This window comes from Argopecten irradians, chromosome 16 (genome assembly GCF_041381155.1).
Source record: "Argopecten irradians isolate NY chromosome 16, Ai_NY, whole genome shotgun sequence".
Taxonomy (NCBI): Eukaryota; Metazoa; Mollusca; class Bivalvia; order Pectinida; family Pectinidae; genus Argopecten; species Argopecten irradians.
In genome coordinates, this window is record NC_091149.1 from 27,412,200 (window position 1) to 27,427,229 (window position 15,030).

The 15,030-nt window shown below is 36.7% G+C and overlaps 1 protein-coding gene across 1 annotated transcript in view; it reads left to right on the top strand.

Annotated features, from left to right (window-relative positions):
* Positions 1–615: 615 nt before the first annotated feature.
* The window catches only part of LOC138310479 (tyrosine-protein kinase transmembrane receptor Ror-like), a 160,858-nt gene continuing 146,443 nt past the window's right edge, over positions 616–15,030 (top strand). The window contains exon 1 of the mRNA XM_069251706.1: positions 616–998. Within this exon, the coding sequence (XP_069107807.1) occupies positions 974–998 (25 nt within the window). The 5' untranslated portion in view covers positions 616–973. The remainder of the gene's footprint in view (positions 999–15,030) is intronic.

Below are 15,030 nucleotides of genomic sequence, written 5' to 3' on the forward strand. Positions count from 1 at the left end.
AATACATATTTGGAGTTTATAATATATGGTAATTATCGCCGTCTAAACAGTCGATTTTGAAGCGTCTTTCATCTAGCAAAACTTACTGCCGAATCCTGAAAATCATTACTCAACACTAATGTTGTTCCGGAATTTAATCTTACAGCATTAGGCAACAAATTGTAATTCAATTGTTTTAAAATTAATATTTTTCTTTAAAGTATAAAAATAATAATATTGAAGGATTGTCAAGTGGTGCGTGGGCTGTGTAATGTAAACATATATACTTCTACATGGCGAGAGTATCTGTTTTAAATCGGAAAGACATCCACAGATTTAATTATGACCTTAACTTTACTCGCGTACATTTTCAGTTAATATAGACAAAAATTAAATTTGATTATTTACTTTAAGTAATATTGGTTTTAAGTCTTCGTAAATCTAAGTTTCGCTTCCTTTTCCATTAATATTTCTACGTGTAAAACAGTAATTTATTCTTTCGAGTAATTGTGATCCTATACACAACACCTATTCATAGCGTGATCACCAGAATTGATATTATCGCGAGCCGTACGTGACTGTAAAAGGTATCGCATTAATTCATCTCATCTAATATGTATTTAAACAGAAATTTGCATGCACCAAAACAACGATCATTTAACCGTGCGATAAGAAGTCGGATGTGTTGATTTCTGGATTCTTCCGACAGTTGAGGACCTGAGCCTCGGACTCTCCAGGAATATGGATATAGTCATTTTATCATAAAGTTCCACAGGAACAAAAACTTTTTTGTGCTAGTACATAAAGACGATAATGACATTAAGTACTGTTCTTCAGTTTGGATTTTATATTTATTGATTTTCAACAAATCGTTGTGACGTGCAGTACTGACCGGAGTTGCATTTTACAGGTGTGTCAATGCAGTTGTTTTAACTTGCTAATGAGGTATTACGTGTGTAATTAACGGCCATAGGTTTTCGATCTTTGGAGAAACATGAACAACACAGAGAGGCCACGAGGTAAGTTTACCTTTACATCTGACAGTCGTCACATACAATGTACAACCTAACTGTATCACTATCTACAAGATACAAGAAGTTATACATACGATTAAATAACATTAGCTCTGTAGAGCTATTTTTACAACAAACAAAGGTATTAACATTTATAACAAATGAGATTGTATTATTGTAAAAAAAGGATAGTAATAATAATGTCAAGTTAAAAATAATTTAAATTCATCACAGTATGCAGTTTCAATACAAAGACAAATTATATAGCAGATACATTTATTTAACATTTTAAAAAGTAAAGCTAAAAATGATGCTGTATTAAAAGTTCCATGCTACATACTACAAACTAAACTAAACAACCGCTAAACAAGGCTCTATTAACATCCAATACTAATATGGTATTAATTAAAAGTCGACAGAATACAAGTTAATACACTGTATAGCATAACCTAAAACAAATGGAGCACGTTTGTAATACATACATTATTGATAGTAAGAAAAATACATAAAATGCACAATACGAAATAAGACAAACAAAGCAGAAACAGGACAATAAATAAATAATTCATATTAATAGTGAACACTATAAAAGGATTTCTAATTTACATTAGGTGAATTATGATACCGAATATATTACGTGACGTGACGTGTTCCCCATATGTTGAATCATTAAACAATAAATATTTCGAAATGAAGCAAAATATGAAATGGTCAGAAATGATGTAAAGTATGATACATATGTATACTTCAAATCATCTAACATTCTATTTTATACACTTCCACTTCGATTCACAACTGATGATATTTCGTCAAGTTCATTTCATAACAATGCGAGTGGTATTAAATTTTGTAGGCATCAGGCAGCATACGGTAGGTAGGGTTGTCACAGTGACATCATACAGTAGGTAGGGGTTGTCACAGTCCCATCATACGGTAGGTAGGTATTGTCACAGTCCCATCATACGGTAGGTTGGGGTTGTCACTGTCCCATCATACGGTAGGTAGGGGTTGTCACAGTCCCATCATACGGAAGGAAGGGGTTGTCCTAGTCCCATCATACGGAAGGAAGGGGTTGTCATAGTCCCATCATACGGTAGGTAGTGGTTGGCACAGTGCCATCATTTGGTAGGTATAGAGGTTTTCACAGTCCCAGCATACGGTAGGTAGGTGTTTTCACAGTCCCATCATACGGTAGGTAGGTGTTGTCACAGTCCCATCATTGGTAGGTATAGGGGTTGTAACAGTCCCATCATACGGTAGGTAGGGGTTGTCACAGTCCCATCATACGGTAGGTAGGGGTTGTCACAGTCCCATCATACGGTAGGTAGGGGTTGTCACAGTCCAATCATACCGTAGGTAGGGGTTGTCACAGTCCCATCATATGGTAGGTAGGGGTTGTCACAGTCCCATCATACGGTAGGTAGGGGTTGTCACAGTCCCATCATACGGTAGGTAGGGGTTGTCACAGTCCCATTATACGGTAGGTAGGGGTTGTCACAGTCCCATCATACGGTAGGTAGGGGTTGTCACAGTCCCATCATACGGTAGGTAGGGGTTGTCACAGTCCCATCATACGGTAGGTAGGGGTTGTAACAGTCCCATCATACGGTAGGTAGGGGTTGTCACAGTCCCATCATACGGTAGGTAGGGGTTGTCACAGTCCCATCATTGGTAGGTATAGGGGTTGTCACAGTCCCATCATACGGTAGGTAGGGGTTGTCACAGTCCCATCATACGGTAGGTAGGGGTTGTCACAGTCCCATCATACGGTAGGTAGGGGTTGTCACAGTCCCATCTACGGACAGGGTTGTCACAGTCCCATTATGGGGTTGAGTTGTCACGTCCCATCATACGGTAGGTAGGGGTTGTCACAGGTAGGTTAGGGGTTGTCACAGTCCCATCATCGGTAGGTATAGGGGTTGTCACAGTCCCATCATACGGTAGGTAGGGGTTGCACGTCCTACGTAGCAGGGGTTGTCAGTCCCATCATACGGTAGGTAGGGGTTGTCACAGCCCATCATACGGTAGGTAGGGGTTGTAACAGTTTTATACGGTAGGTAGGGTTGTCACAGTCCCATCATACGGTAGGTAGGGTTGTCACAGTCCATCATGGGTAGGGTTGTCACAGTCCCATATACGGTAGGTAGGGGTTGTCACACATCATACGGAACAGGGGTTGTCACAGTCCCATCATACGGTAGGCAACTCACCTCGCACAACATACACGCAAACACCGCATACATGGGGGCCGTCCTTGCATGACCATAGCTGTTAATAGGACGTTAATAAATCAAACAAACAAACAAACAAACAGTCCAATCATACGGTAGTAGGGGTTGTACCAGTCCCACATACGTAGGTAGGGGTTGTCACAGTGCTATCATACGGTATATACGGTAGGTAGGGGTTGTCACAGTCCCATCATACGGTAGGTAGGGGTTGTCACAGTCCCATCATATGGTAGGTAGGGGTTGTGACAGTCCAATCATACGGTAGGTTGGGATTGTCACAGTCCCATCATACGGTAGGTAGGGGTTGTCACAGTCCTGTCATACGGTAGGTACATTGTAGGATTGTCACAGTCCCATCTTACGGTAGGTAGGGGTTGTCACAGTCCCATCATACGGTAGGTAGGGGTTGTCGCAGTCCCATCATACGTTAGGTAGGGGTTGTCACAGTCCCAGCATACGGTAGGTAGGGGTTGTAACAGTCCCACCATACGGTAGGAAGGGTTGTCACAGGACCATGACCGTATATTGTTTTTGTGATGCTAGGACCAGATATTGTTTTGGTGATGCTAGGACCAGATATTGTTTTGGAGATGCTAGGACCAGATATTGTTTTGGTGATGCTAGGACCAGATATTGTTTTGGTGATGCTAGGAACAGATATTGTTTTGGTGATACTATTACCATATATCGTTTTGGTGATGCTAGGACCAGATATTGTTTTGGTGATACTAGGACCAGATATTGTTTTGGTGATGCTAGGAACAGATATTGTTTTGGAGATGCTAGGACCAGATATTGTTTTGGTGATACTAGGGCCATATATTGTTTTAGTGATGCTAGGACCAAATATTGTTTTGGTGATGCTAGGACAAGATATTGTTTGATGATGCTTGGACTAGATATTGTTTCGGTGATGCTAAGACCAGATATCGTTTTGGTTAATGTTACTTTTGGTAAGATTTGATATATTATCTTATTCGGAAATCTCGTTGAAAATTCTGAAATTGGCAGTGTTCATAAATGAGCCTGGCTGTTAATAAAACGATACTCTAATAAGCGTTCTTATCTTTATGTCAACTCTGAAAAATGTCTTTGAACTCACTAAGCAGTACATGTATTGCTTAAAATTGTTTGAATATTCCGTCACTTCACTTTGAACAGATGTCACTGTCTACAAAGACAAACATACATGCAGCAAAATTTTACTTGTGTTGGATTTAATAATTCTTTGTTTTTTCAAAGTGCACGGTCCCACGTTTGCACTCAATTAGTAAGCGAGGAATAATTAAGCGGGAGGGGTGATAGTTGTGGCGGTAAGAGTCTAGACACCTATTTACCCTAATTATGTTATCAATCGAGAACTGAGGGTATCATTTATACTGTAAACCAAATTTCTTTCATGGCTATTAGATTTCGCAGATTTAATAATTGAGTGATTATTCCTATCAATATATATGATGACGCAGATATTAATTCGCGGAGATAATTTTTTGCAAATTTACTTGGATCGCAAAATTCGTGAAAGGAAATCTCCCGCTAATGACAGTTTGTTTACAGTATATTCACAGTTAGATGGGGTAAGTTACAGAAAAGGTAACATGATTTCGGCCGTAAATCTGAAATTTGGAAATGTGTTTATTTCTGATAAATATACATTAATATGTAATTCATACACGACCTACAATGTTGATCTTACTCATTTAAATCACATGGATATCGTCATATGCAGTTGAAGACGTCCTTACACAACCTCGGATGTATATATGGTATTTAATGGTAATCCAAATAATTAACCATCACATAGGTCGGACATAAATAACTCAAATTGTTGCTAGAATTGATTGTTTTATTTATAATAAAACAATTAATTATGTTTTATCTATAATAAAACAATCAACTCTAACTTTTAAATATTTTATATTACGTCACGAACTGTTTTATAATCAAGCGTTCTGGTTTTTAACCAGTTACATTCTGCAATGACTTATTGTAATCGTTGTTCTATTGTCCACATCGGTATCCATTTTTCATGATTTAGCACCAACATTTACATAGCCTTTCAGATTGAACTCTTATTCCAACACATCATATCCAATATCACGCTACCTTTAACAAAATATGAACGTTTTACAATCTTATATCAATACAACATTCTATCGTCTCATCATCATTGTGCATGAATTTTTTCATGTATTTTAATCACCAATAATATTTGATCAAAACTAGATTTATAATCTGTGTTTTTATTCATATCGATTCATATCTGCCCATATTTTAACCCGATCTTTTAGATGCAATCAATATATATCTTTTATGTGGATCTAGTACATGACTTGTAGTTTGGCCATTAATGACCTTAGTTGTCGATTGGCTGTAACACTAAAACAAACAAACAAACAAAATGTCCAATAATCAGCCGTATTTATTTCTTTTCATGAGATCATGGCATCACAGAATGATTGAGTTTTATGTTTTGTTTGCATGTGTCACTAATCAGGACCCTTGTCGCTATTGTGGAATATATTCTTATTCATTCAATAGGAATTATCTATGCCTACTTTAAAGTGTATTTAAAATTGACACATCATTCATTATCTTAGACATCAATTAATTTCCAACTTAAAATGTTTAGTTGGGTATAGAAGAAATACAGCGTCAGTGTAATTCAATATCATTTTATATTATCGTGTAACAAATATATCTCGAACATAATACAATCAATTTACACATTGTTTTTACAAATAGTTTGGTAAAGTTATAACTTGTAAGGTGTAAGTATTTCATACCTGCTGCCCCTATTGTTTGCTCGTAAAAGGCGACTTAATTTAGGAGCTATCTTTTATTTATTTCTGAATTACTTTTTCCTTCCTAATATCTCGCTTGCCCCTGTGATACAGGTTCTGGGTTCGGTACCCTGAAGCAGACATACCTTAGTCTTTAAAAGTGCTTAGCGCTCAGCATTAATGGAGTGGGACGACTGGTTCGTTCGTTGTCAGTATAATGTGACCGCGTAAAATGTGTTGCTTGGTGTCGTCAGTGGTAAAGCCACCGCACAAATATAACGCAGCTAACCTCACTTCATATACGCAACACAACTCTGGAGGTCGTCCTTGCATGACCCTGGCTATTGCGAGGACGTTAATTTATCAAACAAACAAGTTTACGTCCTATTAACCGTAACGGTCATTTAAGGTCGACCTTATCTAACTGAAGAAAACGAATGCTGTTTTTTAATCAAATATGGTTTGTAAGTAATGAAAAACCAACAGAGAAAAGTTATCCTTTACTATACTACGGATTTTAAGGGCTTCGCTGGCTTCTTACAGCTTTAAATCCGATACGTTGATAGTAGATACGACTAGCACGTTTAATGATAACGCAGCTAATTAAATAAATAAGGTTTCTGAAAGTGAATTGGCTTCGTAATCAAGTCAGCATCTAAATTTGATTAGTCATTATTTACCTCTTAATGCATAACACGAAATGCAAGTGGAAAATAATATATCTTACTTTCGCCTCTCCCTTTCTCAGCATGTATCATTTTTTATTTACCGTTTTATGAATATTGGAAACAGTAGTAATGCACCTCATCAACTTAGGGAGCCTAACCTAAATTAATATCTATATATAAAATGCGCCTAAGTAATTACTTTCTCCTGCTTAACCGGAAATAATTTAACCTTGTTTGGTATTTAAACGACGGCAGATCCAAGGATTTGAAACTAATTAATTCTAAAACGAGAGAAAACGACATTAAATAGCCATTTTCTCTTAATGAGTTTGGAAATAAAGCCGATGTATTATCTATATGTTTTATAGGCTGTATCTTACTCATGGCTGGCTTCAGTTCAATCTCGAATTCAGACCTTTCTTCTCACTCCTTTTCATAGAGAATCTGATAATAATAGGACTCATTTAGCCTTAATTTGAGCGTGTCGACATCTTGCCGCAACACAACATAGTATGTTAAACTTGGTAGGTTTTGTTCCTAATTACCGTGGGAGTAATGTCCCTTTGAAATACTGGAACATTTTGCATGTCTATCGAAAGCATACTGCTAGAGAGAACGAACAACACACCCTCCCCGTGACATGATACGGACAACATGCAAACCACTCCATTTATGCTGAGCATTAAAAAGGGAGTAGAAATTACTTCTTCATAGATCATAATGTCTTGGCCAGGGTACCAATCCCAAATATTGTCCACAGCGGTAACGCTAAACTTAAGGCCTAATGTGAGGTGCAAACTGTAGGAACGGGATAAACTATTAGGTTTTAAGTTTTGACATACATACTGACGTCATACTTGACAACAAGACTATATCACATCGTCCTAAAACATGCAGACATGGACAGATTGTGGCCAGTGCACACCGTCGTTTTATGACCTTAGATGTTAATAGGACATTACGGCCAACCAACCGAAAATCTCTATCTAGCTTTTCCAGCTGAAAACGACAATATCCATGTAGCTATTGGCCACGGCAAGGGCAAAATACTATTATTTATTATACACTATTTTGTTCCCTAAAATGTAACATTCAGTTTCTGCAAGCAATATTTGGATTGATCAGCAGGAAATGTTACCAGAACGTGACCTCTTGTGGATCAGATACTCTACATACAACGTTAGAATTATGTTGTGTATCTCAAGTAGCATTCATTCATGTCTGTCTCAAAATGTAATAACTGTCTCACTGTCACTGTCCTTATTAGGAGAAATTCAACTGAAAACAACACACGAGATGTTGATTTTGTTCATGTTCTGTGAGTTTTTGTAAAGATTTCTTATTTCTAGACATGCACCAGGAATTCACCATTGATATAAACCTACTCAGAAAGTGTCATAAACAAGGAAGTAAAATCCAAAACTTCACTTTTTTGGGGGGATATATATTACAAATTATTACAAACATTGCTACACATAAATGATCATAAAGCTCTTGGCCAACGTCTTGTTCATGAGTTTACTTTAATTTTAATGCACTTGTGTCTCATCGTTGTATGAGCACCTGTCACCTGTCGATTTCGCTGTTATTTCTGGTATTGTAACATTCTTAGATCATACTACTAGTGACAAAATACGAAAAAGGGCAACGTCTGATGCTGATAATTTTATAATGTTATAATTCTACACGTAATTCTATTACCATAACATTCACATTTTTGTACTAAACTAAATGATACCAACATACATTTACTGTGAGGATCAGGCGAATTATATCCAATACAACACAGAGAAGCGTTTAAACCTTGTAGCCTATCCTACCTTAGGGACTCCTTTGTCTTAAGATTACCTGCTTGATATAGCCGTTCTTAAATGAACCGGACTTTCTAAGATTTTTGTTTGTCCCGAATGGTCAATTTCAACCACTTGGCTATTAATATAATTTTTCATGGTCTTTATGGTGGTGTCGATAGACAGGTTTGGCTGACGTAGTTAAATACTCTTTAGTTATGTGCTTACTCTCCTCTACTCTCAAGTCTTTCTTACCTTCTACTTTAAGAAACTGGAATAATTTAGATAATGATAATAAGTTATCACCCATTTCTTCTTTTAAGATTGCTCTTTCCCAACAAATAGTCTCTCACCGACCAATTTATTGTAGCTATGGTGACAGAAAATTAAATATTTTTCACACCAGATTGAGGCAAAAATGTAGCACTCTAAATGACGATCTTTTCCGTTCAAATATAATCGAAAATTCTCGTTGTACAAACTAGAAATCATTGTGAAAATGCTTATCATTATTTCTTAGAATGTCCAAATTATTTAGATGTCCGTACAATGTTAATTAGCGAAATTAATGAGCAAAATCTGGCAATACACCTTAATTTGCTGCTTTTTGGTGATGAAAATTTGACTTTACAAAATAATTGTTATAAAATTTATCTAAAGTAATAATATTTGATTTGTTTAATCATGTATAATATGTTAATTGTGTTATAATGTTAGGAGACGGCTGTTTAAGTTTGAATAACTTGTGCCTGATCCTTTTGTCATTTACAATAAAATATGTTAAAAGTAAAGGTGCTACAGACTGTGGTCATTTATGAGCTATATGTTGTGGTCAGTTAGGAGCTACAAAATGTGGTCAGTTAAGAGCTACAGACTGGTCTGTAAGGAGCTATAGACTGTGGTCAGTTAGGAGCTACAGACTGTGGTCAGTTAGGAGCTACAGACTGGTCAGTTAGGAGCTACAGACTGTGGTCAGTTAGGAGCTTCAGACTGTGGTCAGTTAGGAGCTTCAGACTGTGGCCAGTTAGGAGCTACAGACGGTGGTCAGTTTGGAGCTTTAGTCTGTGGTCAGTTAGGAGCTATAGGATGTAGTCAGTTAGGAGCTATAGGCATTGGTCAGTAAGGAGCTACAGACTGTGGTAAGTTAGGAGCTTCAGACTGTGGTCATTTAGGAGCTACAGACGGTGGTCAGTTTGGAGCTTCAGTCTGTGGTCAGTTAGGAGCTATAGGCTATGGGCAGTTAGGAGCTATAGGCTTTGGTCAATTAGGAGCTTCAGACTGGTCAGTTAGGAGCTACAGACTGGTCAGTTAGGAGCTACAGACTGTGGTCAGTTAGGAGCTACAGACTGGTCAGTTAGGAGCTTCAGACTGTGGTCAGTTAGGAGCTTCAGACTGTGGTCAGTTAGGAGCTACAGACTGTGGTCAGTTAGGAGCTACAGACTGGTCAGTTAGGAGCTTCAGGCTGTTGTCAGTTAGGAGCTACAGACGGTGGTCAGTTTGAAGCTTCAGTCGGTGGTCAGTTAGGAGCTATAGGCTATAGTCAGTTAGGATCTATAGGCATTGGTCAGTTAGGAGCTACAGACTGTGGTAAGTTAGGAGCTTCAGACTGTGGTCATTTAGGAGCTACAGACGGTAGTCAGTTTGGAGCTTCAGTCTGTGGTCAGTTAGGAGCTATAGGCTATGGGCAGTTAGGAGCTATAGGCTTTGGTCAGTTTGGAGCTTCAGTCTGGTCAGTTAGGAGCTTCAGACTGTGGTCAGTTAGGAACTATAGGCTATGGTCACTTATGAGCTATAGGCTATGGTCAGTTAGGAGCTATAGGCTATGGTCATTACCGGAAGTACATCCCAACTTATGCAATGTTAACATTTTGATTTGTGATCAGAAGGTCATAAGGGTTTAGAAAAATATTGGTTCGGAGGTTTGGGGGGGGGGTGCATGTGGGACCCTCCTAGCCCATGGCCTATAAATACTCGTTAGTTGTGTGCTTCGACTTTCCGAATTCTTGATATCAATACAATAGGATGTAAATATAATAAACTTAACCAAAGATATCGATATGGATACTGTATGTATAATAAAGTAAAGATGACCTAATATGTCATATTACGTGTATCTTGACTAAGAAATTTATTTTTTGTTGGTTCGTGTGCCACAATAAATTTTCTCTTCACATTAAAGATGCTCCATCGCTAACAAATAGTATTTCTTCTCTATCAAAAACAGAAGCAGACGATTTAGTATTTTTCTTCAGTTACAAAAGTTACTAACTTTGCACCATTAACACCATTGAAAAGTTTGGGTTTCTAAGATAAAAATATTAAAAATAATTAATTGCATCCCGAAAAACAATTTTTCGGCACTATGTCCTATATGGATTGAAGTACTGATTGCGCATGCAATAAAAGCAACATAAATTATTTATGTTACTTGTTGTATTAAGTAGATAAGTTATTTATATTACTTGTTGTATTAAGTAGAGTAGGGCAAAAGTTCCACTATACAAGAAGACACTACATGATTATACCGCAGTCTCCCGAAACACGCACCTCGCACAACATACACACAACACACCGCATACATGGGAGGCCGTCCTTACATGACCATAGCTGTTAATAGGACGTTAATTAATCAAACAAACAAACAAACAAACAAAAGTATTAAGTAGACATACATATTCACGATTAAACGCTGATTATTGTTCAAATGATGAGTATCGTTTATGCTCTGTCGGCGGTGGAGCATCTTTAAATAATGGCCACTATTACATGGACAAATATACCGTAGCCTCCATTATCATACAGATGCTTCACCGACCGCAACAATTTCTACACATGAACGGCCGTCCTTAAATGACCATGGCCGTTAATTGAAACAACCAAACCACGTTATGACGAGATAAAACAATTAAGTGTCCTCGATATAGCACTGCATCGCGTGCATTATATTTCTTATTTCTCATAATAAGGACACACCTATGCATAACTATTGCATTAAAATGTCAAAGAATATGTATCCTCGCTTTACATGTTTAACGTACTTGCGGCTTTTATTATCCCATAACACAGTTCGTTGGAATTTGAAGGATTCTAATTTATATTAATAAATTTGTAAAAAAATTAAGATAGTAAGTTCAACAAACACACAAACAAACTGTCACATGGTATACTTCATTGACATAGCACTATACACATAACACAATGATAAAAGTGTTCCAGCATTGTAGAGACATTGCATATAGGGTAGGCCGTCTTTACATGACACTGGCTATTAATAATATTATGTAAATAAACCATTAATAAAATCCATTATGTTTCGTATAAAACAATAATTGTTGCAAAGTGGTAAGATGAACGTTAAGCACGTAGGGCTCTTTTATCAGAAGTCTGCCTTGTATAGAAAATTGAGTGATTCGTTAGATCAATTGTGTAACTGTCTTCACTCTAAATCACCTAGGAGGCATTCTCAAACGAAACACCCACTGTTTGCGTCCAACTGCTGTTAAGGACACTTATGCAGCGTTTGATTTTTTTAATTGCCAATTGCTGAGGTATAATTGTTGTCTTGCGATGTTATGATTTTACAAGCTTCCTGGAGGTGAAGGAAATGACTGTTTGAATGAAGAAATACATCACATGCAGTTCACTTATTGTCAATATCTTTACTTATTGGTATCCTCTTATTTGGTCAGGAAATAGCAGGATTGTATATTTTCCTTTTCTATATAAAATTCCCTATATAATACAGCTTTAAGTCAAGGTCATTTTTGAGCGCAAACAAACCATTTCAATAAAAACATACCAAGAAAATTAGAGAGCGAGATATAGGATAGAATTATTTCTGTGTTACTTGACCGATAGATAGGTGTATTAGTTAGCTTGATGGCCATTTGGGGACAAGAGCCTCTGCTGAATGCTATGGTTGTGTGGAATGAGTGCGTATATTTTGGGGAACTGCGATCAACTTTCTTGTTCTGTCGCATCGTGATATTGGTTATCTGGTGTCATCTGCAGTTTAACTCAAAGACGTATGGGTGACGAAAAGCATGGTAGATTTGTTATATGCGTAGCGGTCAGCATTAAGGGAGTAGTATGGATGATACCCTTTGTCATTTTAATATGACCGGCTGTTTGTCTGTAGTAGCATGTGTTCGTGAAATGGCACTATAAAATATAGTTCTTTTTTACAAAGCGTCAGGACACCAACATGCGGCATTCACCCAAAACACACACGCGCTTACCACACGGAACAAGCAAGGAAGTCATGTAATCCACGTTAAATAGCATTTGGGCATAACCTATTACAATAGCCCTCCACACGAATATACCACAGCTTTCCAAAACATACAGACATTCACATATCACAACACGAATAAACCAAAACTTCCCAAAACATATAGACATTCACACACCACAACACGAATATACCACAACTTCTCAAAACAAATAGACATTCACACAACACAACACGATTATACCACAGCTTCTCAAAACATATAGCTATTCACACACCACAACACGAATATACCACAGCCTCCCATAACATACAGACATTCACACATCACAACACGAATAAAATTTAGCCTCCCAAAACATATAGACATTCAAACACCATAATGCGAATACACAGCTTCCCAAAGCATATAGACTTTCACACATAACACGAATTAACCACAGCCTCCTAAAACATATAGACATTCACACATCCCAACACGAATATACCACAGCTTCCCAAAAGATATAGATATTCACACACGCAACGGTCAGTGCTATTTAAATTTATCCAATAAACAAAAACAATTCTTACTTCATCGTTCAACACATATGAAGAGAGAATCGGAATTTCAACAGCAGTTTTTTGAGAATTTATCAGTTTCCACAGAGTTCAACGTTCTTTTTTTAAAAAAAAAACATTGCCTGAGAAACCCTGTGAGTTAAAGTTCTTCTTTGTAAAGGAGTCTTGGTTGCCCTACCAGAGTAAAAGTAGAATACTTAATTACATTTGTTTATATCCATAAGATGTCCGTTGATTGATCTTCGCAGAAACGACCGGAAGCTGAGTTTACACGTGTATCGTATAAAAGAACTCTTTCGCCACGTTTAATACTTTCTATATGTTTGTTATTGTTAGTGTCTTCGACGTGTTCAATATGAAGGTTAAATCAGGGTCATCGAAAGTAGGAAGTGACTTTTTATTTCTTTTATATCTACATTTCCGTACTATATCATTAGTCAAATTGGGTAGCTTTGATTTTAATTTTTAAGCCGTACGATTTGTCCTTTATCATTGAATGATAAAATTTAAATATATTAGATGTATATTTTTCTTTATCTCATATATATAACTCATATTTTTCTAAATGTTTTTGTTTTACTTTTTAACGTCTTCCTTGACAACGCGTCACTTTTGGCCTTTTGCCATCGTAACAAATACATTGGGCTCTGTTTCCCGAATGAGGCACAACAAAGTCTATCAAATAGTGGCTTTTGTTCGTCTTAAAGCTGAAAGGGATGTGGACGACTGATTTGTCCATTGTCGATAACAGGTGATCTGTTGAGCCCTACTGTACGATGTAATTTCCTGAACGCCTCGGTGTACTGTTCAAATAAGGTCTGTAGATGCTGAGACTATCCTCTATATCTCGCATGCAACACATTGTATACGATAAGGTGATATTCGATGCCCCCATTATTGGACTCATTACCACAAGACCTCTGACTCTTGGCGACGAGTTCAAGTTCCATGGAGTATGCAAAATCAATCATCCTTCGAGCTAGCAGCCAAATGACCAAAATGAATTGTTATAAAACTTGTTATAAAATATTAAAAGGAACATGTCTTAATTAAGCATTTAGCATTTCTAATGGGTAAGCATATCAAGTTGTGATATTTAGTTGCGATGAGTCAGATACTGGTCTAAGAATAGGAATGATTTATATATGTAATAAAGTTATATAGATTGTATATGTTTACCTGGTTTAACCTAAGAAAGAGATAGGTTTTTAATTGTAGTTTAAACATTCCAGCTGTCAGCTCATGTAACAACCAAAAGGTCACACGTAAATTAGTAACAATAGTATATACATGGATGTATATTCTATTGTGTCTTGACTTTGAAAAACGTGAGTAATATTTACATTAAACAATCACATTCATTAGAAATATTAACTTATGATACGTGCTTCATTTACAATTCCATATATGTTTTCATGAAATGTTAGATATGATGCCTATTTATGCAAACGTAATTGGAAATTGATATCTGTTGATATTTTATATGAATGTAGCTAAAACTAGATTATTTAGAAAAGAACAATTAAAAAACATCATGTTGTCGATGTTCGTCTAACATCGAAGATCATGTGTTTACAATACACTAGGGTTTGAAAATTGATATTTGTTGATATTTATATAAATGTAATTATAATTAGATTATTCAGAAAAGAACAATAAAAAACATAACTTTCCGATGTTCGTCTAACATCAAAGATCATGAGTTTACAATACACTAGGGTTTTAAACTTGTTCTATGTGTTCATCCTGAGGTAAAAAGAACTTTATCGGCAAA